The 19,432-nt window shown below is 36.1% G+C and overlaps 1 protein-coding gene across 9 annotated transcripts in view; it reads left to right on the forward strand.

Moving 5' to 3' along the window:
• Positions 1 to 19,432, forward strand: part of LOC143921277 (sodium/potassium-transporting ATPase subunit alpha) — a 62,746-nt gene that overhangs the window by 22,186 nt on the left and 21,128 nt on the right. For 3 of the 9 annotated variants that reach the window (XM_077444513.1, XM_077444511.1, XM_077444512.1), the window contains exon 1: positions 12,598 to 12,738. The exons of 5 other annotated variants lie outside the window; for them this stretch is intronic. In XM_077444513.1, coding sequence (XP_077300639.1) covers positions 12,727 to 12,738 — 12 coding nt within the window. In that variant the 5' untranslated portion in view covers positions 12,598 to 12,726. Of the gene's footprint in view, positions 1 to 12,551; positions 12,739 to 19,432 lie in introns of those variants that run through there. One more of the 9 variants, XM_077444510.1, reaches the window with a different exon arrangement.

Genomic DNA, 19,432 nt, shown 5'->3' on the forward strand with positions numbered 1-19,432 from the left:
TTAAAAACTGATATCATTTACGATACAAACAAGTCAAGTGCATCAAAATTACATTACACCGATGAGAATTTTCTCCAATTTACTTTTTAACCAGTGCGAATCTTAAGATGAAATACGACGTCGCGAGATGATAACGCTTTATTTCCAGTGATCAGTTCAAAGTGTAACCTTTCTTACATTTTGCTCTCATTACTTTATTTTACTATAGCGTACTCACTTCAGATTTCTGAAATTTGGCGCGTCGCGTCCTTTCGTCACTTCACGATGGCATGACGTCGGCTGCGCTGGAAGATCATCACTCTTCTTCTGCACGGCGATATTTATATCTATATATTCATAAGCGTATTCGCGGCCAGAATGCGATTGTGAATTTTTTTCTCTCGAGACGTCGACGATGTCTAGTTGCGCGAAATAGGTCGGTCTCGCAGCGGCTGGCCGAGACCGCTTTTGGACCAGAGCCACGCTCCCGTTTGGCATCCGCTGAAATTTTCATATATATTTTTGCGGATATATCCAGTTAGCGCGTGTATTCTGCTCATGTACACTATATACGTGTATGAATTCAGCCACATCCGATACAACTCACGCACGTCAATTCCACGCCTGAAATTATTGGCTCGATGTTGCTACATACTCATGTACGTACGTCGAGGCGGTCTTGCAACTTTGCCCTGTACGTGCGAGATAATTGGATTTGAGGGTCTGGTGAAACTGCGGGTTTTTGACCGAGGTCTTTGAGATTACGAGTGTAACAGGCCTAAATATAGAACTGTCAAATTGGCTGATTTGAGTCCTCTGACGGGTTATAAGCTGTGTATTGCCTCGGTAGGCGAGTCATTTCAATTAATAGCGAGCAGCATAACTCGGTGGTTATCGTTAATTCTAACGACTGAGAGGTCCCGGGTTCGAGCACTGTTTTGACCTCGATTGAAAGGAACCATACGCCATATGATTCCAAGTATTTCTGCGGTGCTGCTGGTCAAACTTGGATATTTGTGATTCCAAGTTGATCGCTTTTTATCAGAGTTTGCCAATTTATCTGATTTCATTGTTGAAAAGGTTCCTCGCCGCATTGGCCGCCTACCATCTACTTGTCACAACTATTGAATAGAATTTCAAATTAATAATGTATAATAAAAAATATGCACGAGTATGGCCATAGGTGTAGCTTTGGGGCAACCTGGTAAATATATTTTTTTATAAAAAGAAAAAAAAAACAAAACTCATAAGATGAATGTCGTTATTGTATATTTCATTTTACGATGCAACGTCGTTGTTGTATATTTCATTTTACGACTGTTTGCAGTAGAGAAAATAATAAGGGCGCAGACACACAGAGAAGCACGCGGCACGTATTGTTTTTTTCTTTATTTTAGATAGTTTTTCACTTCGTTAGCACGCTTGATCTATACTATGGCACCTAGGCCCAACATTCTTGTATTGACATAGGTTTGACATTCATCGATAACGTTGATTCCCATATTTGTAGAAATGAAGAAGAAACTTGTCGAAAAAAGATCCCTGCTGTTTGAGACATGTTTTTTTTACAATTTAGTGTGTTTGCGCCTTTAGCGATTCCTATTGACTAATTTAACTAAGATGTTCTGATCTTAGAAGTTCATACGAATACTTAATATTGATAACTAGGTCGAGTTTAAAATTACTAAAATGAAATATAGATTAGTGCAAGTCGTACTGCTATTCATGTCCGCCATTTTGTTTCCATATGGAAGTACCTACATAGGGTTTTACGGCTTTAAATGTTTCAAAACTGTATGCTCATTAGGTACCAAATTAAATGAATCGATAATCATGATACATCGAATTCTCTATTGATTTATAGTATTATATTTTAGAAATTTGTCAAATAGAAATTTCCTCGCTGTCGAAAATTTGCAACGTTTGATTGCATATTTTTTACCGATGCGCGTACGCAACAGTGGCTCGTGCTGGTTTACACAAAGTGTTTCGAAATTTATTAGCGATACATATAAATAGAGAGAAAGCATGCTTGCATCGCACCCATAGCCGCATTGGTTCATAATTGGTCATCTAAATAAATTTTACCATTTTTTTTTACTTTTTCAGTTTAATTACTTGACATTTCATATGTAATAAAAGTTAGTAAAGGAAAATTTTGGATGTAACACATTCAAGGTCGCATATTTGCTGAACAGGTTTTCATAAGTATACATATAAAATGCATAAAACGGTGTAAATATTGTACTTTAAATAATATTTGATTAGTATATTAACAACTCGATACATTTTCTGCGTTCGCCTTCTTTTTCATAAGCTATTTATGTTGAAATTTATTTATTTTCTACCGTAAAAATAACTCATTATTATTTTGTTTTAATTATTTTTTTTAATATAAAAAAAACATTGGCGATTCTTCGAAGAGACAACAGTAGAATTATAATTACATGTGTATTGACGTGCGACAGCAATTCGACCGGTTCTGGTTGACTTTTCTTTGAGAGATACGAGATTTCTCAGAAAATTGACCAACACTCAATCGATAATTACATGCTATCAACCCTCAAACGACCAAAACTGCATTTTATTCTCGTAAAATATTGCACCAAGTGGAAAATAAATGAGCCAATTTATACTACAGAAGTGAAACTTAAGGCCCAAACACACTAAGGGCGAAAACACACTGAGTGGTATGGGATGTCACGTCACTGGCTTGTAAACAGTAGGTGTTCCCCAAATCGAATTCGGGTGTAGTTGCACGTGCAGAATGCATGTTTGGGATATCCATATCCATGTACAATCGACAAGTTTCTCCTACATTTCTTCAAATATGGAATTCACCGTTATCAATCAATGTCAAGCAAGGATAAAATATCACCGAAAACACTTCAGGGGGTGATTTTTGGAACTTTGTACCATGTATCTATAGGGGCTAGGGATGCTGTTTTTTCGAATGTTTAAAAGTGTCTAAAAAAATGAGTACCACGTACCACTCAGTGTGTTTTCGCCCTATATCGTTTGCCATGCACGTCCTCGGGGTTTCCAAGGGCGTTTCTTCAGATCTTTACTAATTAGTACGATCTTATTATTTCGACAAGTTTCTCCTACATTTATTTAAATATTTTGATCATGTGTGCTAGCGTTTTTTTACATGTGCAAAACTATCTATAAAAAAAAACAAGTGCCACGTACCTATCTGTGTCTGCGCCTTTATTACTTACATGAAATCTTGGTGTGCACACTGATTAAGAAACGGATTAGGCTTGTGAGGTAATTCTCAAAGAGGGGAACTTTATCAGCATCCTACTCTAGCTCAACGGCGAAGAGGAGTGGGAGTGTAACGTTTCGTAACATATTGAATTCGTGCGTAAGGAAATTACACTTTAAAAAGTTGCAGCGAAACGTCAACATATCTTTCAATTTTTACGATAATGCAAAAATATTTGCGCGGCAGTGTCAGTGAACTCGCGATGTGCATCTATCGATTCCAGGCTCGTGGATTCATTGCACTATACTAGTTGTGAATTTATGTTGGCCGTCGCGACAACCAGTCGCTTGATGGTCGCCAACATTCGAGTCGGTTTTATTACCCTTTCGGGATAATTTAAAAAATAGATTAATCGCCGATTTGCATGCTCTGTCTTCGCAGCTTGCCAAATCTGTCTGGCAGATGTAGTTTTAATATTTTTTTAGACTGGGTGTTGAATATTGTCGTTTATTGTTTTTGTCTCGCTTTCATAGCCGATGTCGAAATTAGTCTATTGGTTGGTATGCAATCGTATACGTAATTACTGGAATGAAACTAGTTGATCTTGTACCTGGGTTGGTTTTTAACATTATTTTCCTCTAATGGTTGCTGCGAGTCTTGGCTTGTTTTCGTTGGAAATTTATATTTGCTGTTTATCTTTAAAAGCGATCAATCAAATCATGTCAAATCGGTATTCAATCAAACGTTTCTTCAATAATATGTTTATTGAGATTATTCAATAGTATGCAGTATAAACACAGTAGTCACATTTAAGACATTTATGTGCTAATAGTGTTAATGCGATAATCGCTAATAGTATTCCTATCAGACTGATAAGATTAAGTCAACATCGTTTTTATTTGTTTTTTCTTTGATTCTTAATGCGTGTCGTGTAAGGAATAAGATAATTTTAACTTTATAATTACGTTACCTGGAAATTGACCTTGACATATTTTTTGTGTATTACATAAGAAAAACGCTTAAATAAAAATAAAACATATTAAAAGGTACTTTGTAGTGCCTGTATAATGTTGTTAAATACTCATTTGTTACACTACTATCAAATTGATAGTAGTGTAACATAGGAATTTCAGACCAATGTAAAATATATAATTCGAGTTTGCATAACGTTTGTAGGGTATTCTTGTGAGTTTGTGCGAAATAACGTTTATGGAGAATGCCGGGACTGTTCGGACTGCTGCGTGTCCGAAAACTCGGCTACCTGTCATTAAAAGGAAAGACACGGTGGACTGAACGCTCTCGAGCAAGCGGCGGTTCTATGTGGACCTCCTGAGTCTTAGAAAAAATCCGGTGATCTGACTTTGGTCTATCATTTGGATCCCTGAACCCTGAAGTTGGAGGTCATGGGTTCGAATTCCAGCCATTAAATTGAAAAATTTATCCGATTTTCTCAACCTTTTGATGAGATGATTATTAATTTCAGTTTGACCATTAAAGTTATTCAATGACAACAATTTAACACATTTTGTTGCTTTACAATTTAACACATTTTCTTTTTATGCGGTAAATATTTAATGCAAATTGTCAAGAAATTAAAAATATATATAATTTCACTGTTGTTTAAGTTGTGTGTTTCTCGCGTGCTGTTCGCAAGGTGATGTTGTCATGTGTCTGTGTTGAGGAAGGTGGAAGGTAAGCCCAACCGGCCTTGTTTTATCTCGGGCTGCGCCCAGTATAATATCTGCCAAACCAGGCGAGATTGTTCCTGCGTGATATCCCCCTCTTTTTCAAGTAAGCCAAGTCTTATTTTATGCGTCTATCGCATAATAATCGTAAGTGAAACGTAAAGGAGGTATGTAATAAAAAGAAACCTGAGTGTACATGTTATCCTAGTTATTGGAAGTGATGTAAAATTGTAAGATTACCCAACTTTAGTACAAGCTCTCTATATTGCTGTATCGTTATCAGCGGAAGGACGCTTCTTCATCCTCAAGGCTCTCATCCTGGCATGAAATTGCACTATTATATCATACTCTCCATACCGAAAGCATTATTGATTTGTTAATTTTCCATATTTAGTTCAATAGCCCAATACAAAACATATCGCAAGTACCCAGATTGAATGCTAAGTCGCAATTTATCCATATTTTGTTTGCTAAGAAAATCACGAGTCGCTTTACGTGATGGAATTTAATATAAGGCATCGACGATAGTGCGGGGAATTCAAACGTTGTATTGTAGTAGTCTAGTCTCCAGACAGGGCAAAGAGCCTTGCTATTCCGTTCGAGCCAGGAGCCTCGGGAGGGGTGAGAAGGAAAGTAGGAGCATTAGAAGGGGTGGGATGTAGGAGGTGGGTAGGTTGACGGCGCTCCGATGCACCTGTAATCGGTTACGTCAGCGATGCACACGACGGCGCAGAATACGTGTCCCATGGTTTGGTTGCAGACTACCCCTGGCAGGGGGCGGTGGTCTCGCTTGCCGACCACTGGCGTGTGCACCACCCCCCGCCTATTGATCGGGGCGTGACCCAGTTTGGGGCGCGCGCAGACGCTCCACGGCGCCCTCGCCCTCATCGATCCCCCACACCCCTTCACCCCCGTCCCCGGTCTGCCAGAAAAACAGCCCCCTCTTCTTCCTTCGCCGGTGCATGTTCCACATACCACCCCTCTCGCCCCTTCCCGTGACAGAGGGTGCGGCCTCCCGTCGATCCCAAGTGCAGTCACTGCGAAAAACTTTGTTTCAGCTGCTTACGTCTATGTCTGAAGATCATATAATACTTGAGAGTTAGACTGAAGTTCCGGCTTCGAATGTGGTTTACTTGAGTAACAAACCCTTTTTACATCCGTTTTTGGACGTCTGATGCTAAAACCGGCACCCGATAGAATACTATGTATTAAGATAGTACGATAGACTATATTAAGATTATGAAAAATTGTTGCATAATTGAGTAATTTTCATTAAAGTTGGCCATCTTGGATACAATTCTCTCCTAGGGCCTCTGGCTACGATATATAACATAGCAAGATACGTGGAGAATCCCTCGATTTTGAGGCAGGGACGTGCTGTGGGCATAAGTAAGAAAGAGGACGCCTAAAGGTAGCTCACTTTGAGGAACGGCAAATTATATATGATTTTTTTAATTAAGTAGAACTATCCCGTACAGGAATCATTGATATTTAAGAAATTCGCGTAAAAAAAGTATTCATTCAAGAAGGGATCAACCAATCTATGTAGGTGAATGCATCCGAATTAAAACATGTAAAATTGACAATATAAAAATATAATTTAAGATAATTATCTACACCATTATAATTGTTCGATTGTATCATATTTCTAGAGGCGGCGGTATTTTGAATTTTGCCTAAAGGCGGCAAATAGTGTCGGGACTTCACTGCTTTGAGAATCTTTTGTTGGAGAAAAATTGTTTTACAGGTGCAATTTAGGGTTCATATTTTCGAAACTTTTTCATTATATACTGTTGCAAAAGTTGAGTAATGTTTTGAGTCGTTGAAAGATAACGACTGACATAACTAAGGCCAAATTGTGAACAAAATCAGTCGACAAATACCATTGAGCAACAAAAATAATCATGTTTTTTAATTACCGGAGTGTAGAATAATCAATCCTTACTAAGTTTGACCCACTAAATTCGAATATGAAATAATTTTTGCAGGCTTGCTCTCATTTAAGAGATACGAGCGTTTAAAAAAAAGGGCTGTGCCAAAAGTGAGTATTGGAATCAATAGTCGGATTTTTTTATATTGATTGTAATTTTTTATTGCTTCAAAATACGTATAATTTTCAGGAAAAAAATATATTTTTATATAAAATATATTATGAGCTAATTTTGCAAATCTTTGCTACTTTCTATGGTAATAGTATGAGCCAATTTCGATAATTTTTCGTTAATAAATAAACGTACCAATTCGAGCGATAAATGATTTTAAATTATAATATGAAATGTTCCAGGCAGAGTGCTCGTCGCTCGTGAGCGAGTGAGATGAAATGACGCGCTCTCCATTCTTCACCTCATTGTCTGCTGATTTGCATTGTCTACCCTTTAAAAAGTAATTATGTCAGCTATGACATAATTTCTTGGTAATTAATGAAAAGATTTGAAGAAGTTGCGAATGTGGAAAAATTATTCATATGAGTTGAATACATAAATAACTAACTATGTACATACAATAATGCAATGAGCAAATACAACAATGTATTCCTACATAGTTTTGCTCTTCTTTAGAATTGACATTCCAATTTCACATCCTTTGATACCTTCATATACTGCCACTACCTAATGCTGAAATTTGAATTCAATGAGAAGTGAAATATATACACATTTCTATGAAACGTGGGTTCTATAACAATATATGGGAGGGCATATCTGAAACCATAAAAGCATTCCTAAAGGCAGTTTCACGTTATCTATGTCCTTCAGATGCAGACGTGCACTCCTTTTACTCACACTAGGGGGTAGTAAAATACGCGTGCGCTTATTGGTCGAATCGCTACGGTCGTACATAATCAAGACGTGTGTATTACTCTCATAATCATCACATTACAAACTAATTTGTGAGCTATTACTGAAAGGGTTCCGTGACGGTTATATTACTAGTTACTTATCTAGAAACATTAATGGGGTCGTTTATAAACACGGTGACACCTTTGTTTCGTTTTGCGGTTATTTTGAACTGAAGGGCAAATAATTGCATCGATTTTATTATTTTTCTAGCACATTTGATAACATGGAGGTTTTTTTCTATATTGTATTTAATAATTCACATACATTTGATTTGAAATGTGTTTCATTATATGAAGACATTTTTTTACCGTGTAATATAATATGACATGTGTGGAACAAATGTATGGTTTTTTTTTTCAGGCGTGTAAATTTGAAACATGTCTTTTCCTACTACTAGTACTTTAGACGACTGAAATATAATTGCTACTTCTAATAAAGCTTCAATTACGTTGTTTTATGATGCTTTAATTCTCTTCCCGTACTAAAGATTCTGGAAGGTTTTATGTAACGTTTCGAGTTCGCCATATTTGACCCAGGTTAGGTTCGCATTCGTTGGTTCACTCATCGATCGCAGTTTTCCAGAGAACTCCAACGATCAGGGGTGCATTCTAATCCGCCCCTGGCGCCTGGAAAATTCATGAAAAATAAATGAGACAGTCTAGAGTCGTTTGCGACTACTTTTCCGTTACGTAACGTCTGAAATGAAACCTCCAACGTGATTTTTCTCTTTCGGTTTCTCCTCTTCGTTCTCTCTCCAGTTCCTTTTCATGCTTCAATACTTATTCGGCTCGATTTAATAATATCTTATGAATATTTTTAGCTCTTCTAATTCATGACGGGTTTAGAGCGATTAGCGTTTGGAATAGTTCTAATCAGTATTGAGCAATACTGAATCAATGTCAAACTTTTGCTTCGATATGATTAGCACGTATCTCGACTTAAATTAATCATTGCACAGGTAGAGTTCTATCCGTGACCGACTGACGGATCGATACCGGAAATATCATTGTACGTGATTAGAATCGACTATTTATATCTATCGCGGGGGAGGAGAGGGAGCAACCCCTCTAAAATTCACCCTGAAACTTTGGAGCACTTTTAAACGTAGACGCTTTTGTGACGTTCGTAAAACGTACGCCTAATTAATCACTGCCGACTGTAGGTTACAGGTGCCTAATGGTACGTTTAAACCGACTCCTTTCTTCGTGTTGAAGCAGATGCTGCCGGAATTCTGTTCCTGATTGAAGTCGATGATTTTCCTTTTGGTACTTTAGTCTTTCAGCAAACAGTACTGTATCGGTGCTAACCATTTGGTTAACCTGTGATAATTCTTCTGATGAAATATATCTCTCTATTGTGACCCACATTTAAATTGTGTTATCACAATCGATTCCCTTTTGGAACCCATCTTTTCATTGGAAATTGGTGTACAAATATATCAGGAAACCACTATCACATTATTTTGTCATCTTTAATTAAACGAAGTGTTTCCCTTATACGCTGTATTTAATAACTACGAAGGCTACGTATCGAATGCTTGTCAATGTCAAAATTATCGTATGTTTCACATATGTACCTTTGTACGAGTATGTCTATATGTCTGATTTTTATAGACAGGAGTAAACACGAACGTTATTTCATGAAAATCTATGAATAACAATTTTCCCTTGAAAGTCGGTATATATAAGATTTAATTGTGACCTTAGCTTCTGAGTTGGCTTTCTATCGTGTAAAATTTATGCTTGCGAGCATCTTCAAATTTCGCCTTTCTGTTGCTATCCATGGAAACGTTAGATAAATACTACACAGTAAATTGAAACTTTGTTATGTTGCCTGCAGATATAATTTACGACATACATACATAAATTTGCATTACAATTTACGCTGAGGCTTACAATGTCATACATTACATAATCGTTTATTTTATCACACTGGGTGGTAGGAGCCGAGACCTTTTCCATTTTTGATGCTATTTATACGCAAATTCTTTGCAAATAACCCTTTTTCGCCTTTCAGAAATAACCTTGGAAATTCTATCCGTAATTTCGGCGACCATCATTTTTTATAAAAAATTTCCCAAATCACACACGTATTGCTTTCAAAATATGATATATCCACGTAATGTGTGTACGCGTGGTATTCTTCAATATTGATATTTTTCCAAAAGATTCCTAAAGAAGAAAAAAGTATTAGCAAAATGAAAAATCTTCACGCGCATTTATGTAAGTATTCTTTCCTTATCCTCACATACCAAGTTCTATGAATGTTATGTGAGATTCTGTCCAATCCCTGGCCCGGTGTTACTGGCCAGACCTTGGATTTATGTGAATCCAGGTCGATCGTTTAGAGTTTGCCAATTTATCTAATTTTATTTGTCACCATTTTTTCAACATAATTTCAAATTTACTATGATTATGTTATAAATTTACACAAAGTACACGGATAGCAATTAAGATATCTGTCAGGGGCTATGGAGTTGTTGATTTTTTCCATTGGATAGTTTTTGAATATCTCTAAAAAAAAATTACCAAGACAGAACAATATATTATATATCATTTTTTCCGGTCTCTGTGACGAGACAGAATGTTAAACGATAGAAAACGCAAATATCGGAAGGCAAAGATCTTATGTCGGAAGATCAAAAAAAAATGGTGCATGGTAAATGGTACATACTCACTTAATTTGCGCGAGCAGGATACAACAGGAACAAGAGGAACAGGCTTTTCCTCCCGTATAAATGTGCGCGCGCAGAATACGGGAGGAAAAGCCTGTTCCTGTTGTATCCTGCTCGCGCAAATTAAGTGAGTGTGTACTTGAGTATGTACCGTTTACCATGCACCATTTTTTTTTTATCTTTCGACTTAAGATCTTTTGATTTTCGATCTTTGCCTTCCGATATTTGTGTTTTCTGTCATTTTACATATGTAAGTCATAAAATGCAGGGCTGTGAAGTTGGAGGAGAGTCGGAAAGTACGTTAGACTAAAATCAAAACTATGAAAAATTATTGCACAATTGAGCAATTTTCATTGAATTAGCCATTATGGATACAATTCTCTCGTAGGGTCTCTGACTACAATATCCAACGTGGAGAGATATATGGAGAATCGAATATCTTGAGGCGGGAACGTGCCGTGGACATAGGCAAGTAAGGCGACGCCTAAGGGCGGTACACTTTGAAAGACGGCAAAATATATGTTTTTTTTTTTTGTTCTTAAATAAAGTACAACTAAGCCCGTACAGAAATCATTTCCTAAATTTAAGCAGGGTTGTGGAGTCGGGAGTCGGAGCAATTCAAGCTGTGTCAGAATCGTAAAAAATCAACCGACTTCGACTGCTTTTTTTATTTTTTTCTTTAATAGTTTTAACAATTTTACTGAATTAAATCTACTAATAAATTTAAATTTAATAATTTCTTTAGAAAAATCATGAATTTAAATTACATGATAAATAAAATCGTTGAATTGTTGTGGTCAAAAACGATTGTTTCCTCCGTTTCACATTTTTTTTTATTAAATTGATTAATTTGTGTATTAAATTCATATATGTACATACACTATGAATGTACTCAGTGTTCATTTATACCTATTTAATTACCAATAATTCAATAAATTTGGTTACCTGTCAATTGTCAGTGATTTTCTTCAACGATTCGTTTTTAACGTATTTTGATGTGTTGCGGCCAAAACTGATTGTTTCATCGTAATTTCATAAATGTTTTTATTAAATTGATTAATTTGTGTATGAAATTCATACAGTATGAATTTACTTATGTATGTACTTTTCATTTATACCTATTTAATTAGCAATAATTCAATAAATTTAGTTACATTCCAATTGTCAGTGATTTTCTTCAACGATTCGTTTTTAACGTATTTTGATATGTTGCGGCCAAAACCGATTATTTCCTCGTAATTTCATAATTTTTTTTTATTAAATCGATTCATTTTTGTATGAAATTCATACACATACAATATAAATCGGTCTCCGTGACCAGCCAGAATGTTAAATTACAGAAAACGCAAATATCGAATGGCAAAGATTGAAAATCGAAAGATCTTAAGTCGAAAGATCAAAAAAAAAGGGTGCATGGTAAACAACAGGAACAAGAGGAACAGGCTTTTCCTCCCGTATTCTGCGCGCGCACATTAATACGGGAGGAAAAGCCTGTTCCTCTTGTTCCCGTTGTATCCTGCTCGCGCAAATTAAGTGAGTATGTCCCGTTTAACATGCACCCTTTTTTTTGATCTTTCGACTTAAGATCTTTCGATTTTCGATATTTGCCTTCCGATATTTGCGTTTTCTATAATTTAACAATCTGGCTCGCCACGTAGACCCAATATAAATGTACTTATGTACTTTTTAAATATAGATATTTAATTACCAATAATTCAATAAATTTAGATTTTTTTTTAAAAATCGCTATTATTTTTATTTAGTCGATCTTACTAAAATCGTTCAAGTTGTAACAGTCGGAGTCGAATCGTAAAAAAAGTCGTTGAATAAGCAAGTCCCTCAAAATTTTAACGATTCAGTCCTACTTTTCAGTGGTAGATACGTATCTACCATTGAAAAACCTTCGGAAGGTGAAATAAAGTAAAAAATAAAAGCATTCCCATACAGTAGACACGCACAGCGCGCGGCCACTCACTTCCACCCTTCCCATCTTCACCATCGCTTACACACTTTTCGGGCGATTTCCATCGAAATTTTCTCGCCTGAATCGACTCGCCACAGACTCGAGCAGAGAATTTTCCCACTCGCTCACGAATCCGTCTGCTAGTATGTGTGTATATGTTACGTAAGTCGGGGCTGTGCGGTGTGCGCGCGCGCGTCCCTGACGCAGTGTGACGCGGCGGGGCTCGGATACTCCGCTAGCTCGATACCGGCAGTCGGCCGCCGGCCACCGCCACAAATACACCTATTTCTACCAACCCCAGCTGAACCACTGCCTGCACCCGGCCCGTCGTCAGCTGCCGAGACCGACCAACCCCTTCAGATCATCCCCATACTTCGACCATGGGCGACAAGGTAGACCACAACCGCCCTGCAGAGACCTGCCGCCAACTTCATATCGCTTTATCGCATTATTTCGGATACGAATTTTCCTAGTGTGCTCGATCGATCTCCTCAAGTGTTACGACGTTCTTTTTCTTCTTCATTTTTTTTTTTTTTTTTTTTTGCATGCTGCGTTTTCATCCTGCAGTGATGTCGTTGTGCGTGTAAGATAATCTCGCGTTCGAATTTTCGCAATGTGTCAATCGATTTTCACACTGTCTGGGGAAACTCCGTTTTGTGATCGAAGTTTGCGGTCGTATTATGTAAAATTTCCAACCCGCCATTTTCTGTTTCTGCTCGAGCGGTCTAGATTCCGCTTCCTGCTTTGCACGATCCTGCACGTGAAGACTTCAAGGTCTTCGCTCTTTTTCCGTGCTGAAAATTCTGTCAACTTTTTTAAATAACTTTGATTCGAAATTTATAATACTCCCTGTCTTATGCTATTGTAATAATTCTTCAGATTGCACAATTTTCAGCCGTAGTATTCAAACAGCCTTGAGATGTGCCCACAAGAGTAGTATGTACACTCCCCCCTTTTAGAACCATCTAAAGAGTTCTATGTAGTCTTAACGGTCTTCGCACTCAAGTAAATATACTATGCAGCATACAATTTATTCTCACAATCAATCTCAATGAATTTTGTTCCTTTTAAAATTCCAAAAACGCTCCACGCAGACCCAGACATGTAACGAAACTGGACATTTCCTGACTTAAAGTGACCAAATTGCATCCTGTCAATTCACACGCGCTCAATTTCGTTACAGCAGACGATTTCGCTGTGGCGGACATTTTCGCGGCTTCTACTCGCGCTTTTCACATATTGATTTTTCGACGATCACATTAAAATCATCTTAGAATAGTATAGTCGTATTGAAGATCTCACATCAGGGCGCCGGATCAAAGGTAACCAAATAGCAACTTCGAATCTTAGATTCGGAAGATTTTGTTTACAGCTATGATTTATTAATCCATCCGTCCACTTTTTACAATTTTTGTGTTAACATCATCATCATCATCATCAGCATTCGAATGTATAACTATTATATCTGTATGTATTCGTGCGGGAAGAGTGTTCTCATTTGCTTAAAATGTTTAGTCCATAGTGTGCATTTTAGATGCGGCATGTTTTCAGCTTCATCCTAGTTTTTACTCTTTTCCGGAGATTCTTTTTCAGGTATATATAGATACATATATGGTATTTTCTACGTATAGCGAGACGTGCTCATTGTCTGCGTAAAGCGAGAGCAAATCAATACGGCGATGGCCGTTATGTGGTCCGATATTATAGAACCTGCTCGACATTTGAACTTTAGTTACGTAAGCTGCCGGTTCACAAAGGAAATGTGGTTTTTCGCACGTGGTCCGGGAAAATCGATGTCTGGCTAAATTTAAACCTAGTAATTAATTATTTCATTCCGTTTCCAATGTCAATTAAGCCAACGTTTAATCAGTCGAGTGCTAAATTTTTCACATTCCTATTACATATATAGATTCATTCCTCACAGACTCATTTTTTGTGGTTTAATTTTGGAAGTAGCTTTCGATAGCGTCATCATTTGATAAATATCACTATTTTTATGGAAAAATGCCTTTTGAATAGGTTTAATATAGAATTTTCTTCATCTTTTGGTGTGATTTTCATCATAAGTTGCGCATTTTGATAGCTTCCATAACTTAGTAATTAAAAGTACACGTTTAAAGCTAAAATTATGCATAAATTCAGACATACATTAGAATTTAAAATTGAAGTTGATTTCTAAAAAGATTTCTTCCTTCTTGTAAAGATTTTCTAGTTATTAACTGATTTTTCGGCAAACCAGTATTGAGCTCAATCTTAAGAAACTGAAGAAGCATTAAAATTCGGACAGATGAAATGAATCCCTTGTAGAAGATATTATTTAATTTTCTTTTCCTAGTTTTTGTATCAAATTTGGTTCAAAGTTATGAAGAAGATAGAAGTTATGTTTCAAGCACAGGCTCCTCGTCTTTTGAAGTATTTCCGTCTACCATCATTTAGAGTCAATTCAAACATGATCTAATCTCTAGTTATTTTTATGTAAATCGAATATTTATAAAGGACATTTCCCCCTTCTTCAAAGCCGACAGGTCTAAACCACGTACTAATAAAAATTATGATCACCGTTAGGCCTAACCCAATTACCGAAAAATGCCACATTTATTTCGGATTATTTCAGAAACGCTTCCTCCTTTCTTTTAAACTCTCGAACTGTCTTAAAATCTTACACTTTTTACAAGGGTTATGAACTGATACCCACAAGTTTATTAATCTAATCTACAAAACTGTTCCTAGTAGCTTTTTTCATGTTGTAACTTTATGAATATTCATTTCAATCAAGAAAACAATTTCAATTATAATTTGCAACGGTCTATAACTTCTTAATAACCAGATCATTGCTTCCTTGGATCAATTGCTGATGTTGTACGGGGACATGCTACAGGCCTAACGCATTACGTATTCACGACGCGTCCTCGTCCTGGACACGTCGTCCTCGTCGAGGATGTGGACATTTAAATGCTGTGACATTTCATAGCGTGTCCTAACGGCCGATGATCGTCTTCAATAAGTAAATCGTCACTAGCGCGACAGGAACTGGGTCGACTGGGGCGAGCGTCTCCGTCACTCCTGCCGCGCGTGATACCAATAACTCCCCCTCGGTTTCTCCCATAAAAATTCTTCGCGACACGTGGAATCACCCCACATCCATTCCGGCACGTGTCCTTCGACGATATTTCTGCATTAATTGAAAATTCTTCTGCGATGACTTCCACTTGCGGTCTCTTCCCGTCGCGCGTCGAAAGGCGGCGCGCGCATCTCATTCAATATCGCATTAATTTCAATTATTTCGATGCGGTTTTAGAATCAAAGTCGACAAATTAAAACAGTGTACAATTTGTCCAATGAGAGTATCGCGCTCGCGATTCGCGATAAGTTTCGACAAAACTATTCTAACATACGAACGAACAGTTGACTGATCTATTTTAGTTTAATAGTCACGTGTTAAATGTGTATTTTAGAATTACAATTCTAAAGAACTGATTTTCATGTGTAATAATAGTCCAACTTGCTACATTCATAAATATTTACCTAACTAAAAAAAAAAATCTCATTAAAATCGGCTTGGAAAAAAATTATGCTTATATCAATTGGTCGCAAAAAAGATTTACTTTATTAATCTGAACGTTCTTTGATTGAAATGGGTGAGGAATAGATCAGTGCAATGACCCAGAACTCGATAGAGGTTATAATAATTAGTAATGTCACTTAAATCATCTTCGTGTGTGTATCGATTTGACTGTATATGTACTTTTTTGATGTGTGTATATATTTTGATGTGTATGTACTTAGATGTTTTAATTTATAAACGGCTCATTTACATCTGGCAACAGTTCATTAACTACCCACACTATTCCTCTATTTTCAATTAAGTCATAAGCCCCTAAAAACTGGAATTTGATTATGATCTAATAATCAATGTTTAAATATAAACATGAAGAAATCCAAGCGATACAAGGAAAATTTATTGGGGTTTTGATAACAAAACATTTTTTTTATATATCGTTTCACACTTATCTTATACGCACTTGCCAGGATGTGGTTTCGCGCATTTGTGTTTGATATAAGCTCGCGATAATACTTTAATTCAACTAACCGTAATAATTCTCGTTGATTCATCTGAACAGTATTTTCTCGATTTAATTCGACAGACTTGTAAACATGGCAGTTATGTGGAAATGTCGCAATAAGTTCAGACAGGTCGAATGATTCATCCGTTCAATTAGTCTATGTACATGTCTTAACTTTCTACAGAAACAATTAGGTTTTTTCGAAATGGAAATACATATATCGTTTCGACTTCAGATACATACATATGTATGTACATACTTACAAGTTTTACTGAAAATTCCCATGTAAACACGATAATTAAACATCTCGTAATGAGCACACTTGCTCATTACGTTTTGACAATTATTGGTAATGCGTGTAATTAGTCATACAATATGATGCAAGTCGCTTTTTGATTTGAAATGTATCGTTGACTGTTTTATTTGTTTGAATGTTACAATTTTATATGGTAAATTTTAATTAAATACAAAATTTAGATTTGATTTAGTTTGAAGTTTAGTTCTCATCAGTTAAATCATGGATCAAATTCCGGCGTCTCGAGAGTCGCATGCGGTTCTTTGTGCGGAAAAAAATTGCGAATCCTGTTGTTGCGCAACATTCTGCTTCAATATTAAAAAGGTCAACAAAATCCGAAAATGATCGATCAAACACTTTTATGCTGATAAAAAAAAGCATTTTCTAGTACTTTTAATTTTTTTTGTTGATATGGAGTATTTACATATGTATGTATGAATGTACATATGAAACTAGAAATTTGCTTTTTTAGAATTTGCTAGAAATTTCTTGGTTTGCTAAAAAAAATCCAGCTGATTATGTCCTTATAAATTTTTCTTAAAACCGATTCCGTCCTTTTTGAAGATGTTTGGAATGTATTAAAATTATCTCAACTTACTTCACTGGATTCCCGTGTTTTTTTCATTATTCAATAAAAGAAGATGCACTTCATTCAAAAAAAACGAAAACGATAAAAACAACGCGAAGAAACCACTTCTCTCGAACACTGATCTGCGTAAAATCGATAATGTCGTATTTTTTTACAATAATAAGCGACCCTAGAAAGAAAAAATAGGGTTAAACAATAGTGGAATCTTAGTAAGATGCGATGCAGGTAGTGGCAGTTTCAAATCCTCCCGACTATTTTCGTTCAAAACCATTTTTGCATGTGGCCTAATACATTTGTCCACAACTGTATATACTCTTTGTGTAAGTTTTAGAATTTTTTCTAATTTAAATTTAATAGAGTAACCACAATCAATTGGATCGATTTATTTTATGTTATAAAAAAGACATTCAAATAGGTATTCATATTTGAAACTTCAGAAATCGACATATTATTTTTTGTTTTTGATTTTTAAATGTTTATTATTACGAAATTATGTTCACAATATATATTATATCTATTTTAATAGCTACTGATCTACTGATCATTTTCTATTTTAAAATTTAATTTAATTTGGTTAGTAATCCTAGTATTATATTATTATAATGTTAATGTACAGCATAATAGGAAAAAGAGCTCAAAAACCTATTTACAATTTTAACTTTTTATTTTTACCTATTTTATTTTTTGTGATTTCTCTCTAATGGTCCATTTTTGTTATTATTCTGTTTATTTTAATAAAATAACTGATTGGTATTAGCCTTTTCTTTTGATAGAATGGTATTTTAACCGCCGGTTAATTTTTTATTGTTTGTCATCGACTATATCTCTTATGTTTTTTTGCTAATCACATCACATACATAATTTCGATATCAAAAGTGTCAATTTCGGCATTAACACTTCGGGAAAACGTTTCACTTGTTATAAATTGTATGACGCAATGTTTTTGTAAATTTTAATCGAACGTGGTCTGCTTGTTATCAATGAACACAGTGGCAGCTCGCCTTGATCGTTTATTTTTAGATTACACTTTTCGACCACATTTGCAAACCGATTGTTCACAAACCAAACAGAGCACTCTCTCCAACTACCTGCCCACGTTCCATTTGGATCTAAAGCACAAATTACCGATCAGTCGAGATAGTAGTACTGACCTATAGTACCATTCGTTCCATTTTTCGGCTATTTCTGTGACGTCCTCGCGTGTCGTTCCGTTTCGCTTCGTTCCGTTCGGTTCTATGTAAATGTTCGCTCGGTTATGTTTTTCTAGTTTGGGTTTTAAAAGTATTCGTGTCACCAAAATATTCGCGGGATGATCCCGCGATGGCCCGCAACCGTGATCCCAGAATAACAGCATTATTTATAGTGTGCTTGATATGAAACAGCGATCGTAAACCGCCCGGAGCGCGTTCCGATTCGCCACCCTTTCAAATTTTAGTCATTTTTAAACGTGGGTAGGTTTCATAGCTAGATACTTAAATTTCTGTTTTATTGTTGGAGAGTTCTCATAATTATATATATAATAGCATCATTAAAAGTGATCGAATCAATCAAATAATGTATAAACTTTCTAATGATTCATTTAGTTCTCCACTTGAGCTGAAGTATCTTGCTTATCAAGTTTGCCTCTCGATTCTTTAATTACGAGCTTTTCATTAGTTTCACTAACTGTATGTATATGGCGCAATATTTGTAAGCTGATTTTTAACCACTTCCACTGTTCTAATCGCTTTGATATTTTAATTAAAGTAAGCAAATATCTCCGTCTTTTGAGGAATTTAATCATTAACCTTTCCACCGCGTACGACTACTATACATGTCCTAGCGAACATGCCCTCAGCGCGTGAGACACGCACAGATGTCTTGGAAGTTCCAACCTGTATAAGAGCCGTCTATTGTGTTAAAATTTTATAACTTGGTTGAAAATATTACTAAATGTATACTTTACCGAATTCAATAGATGGCAGTAGTCAAAAAAATTCAATATAGGCTAAAATAATTTATAAAATATTACAACCTATATTTATAGTCGAAAACGCGATAACAAAATCCGCAAAAAAGCAGCCGCGTACAGGGCATGTTCGCTAAATTTGGTGACGCGGGCAAAGGGTTAACGAAATCATCATAATCGACTGTCAGAT

Source organism: Arctopsyche grandis, chromosome 13 (assembly GCF_051622035.1).
Source record: "Arctopsyche grandis isolate Sample6627 chromosome 13, ASM5162203v2, whole genome shotgun sequence".
Classification (NCBI taxonomy): domain Eukaryota; kingdom Metazoa; phylum Arthropoda; class Insecta; order Trichoptera; family Hydropsychidae; genus Arctopsyche; species Arctopsyche grandis.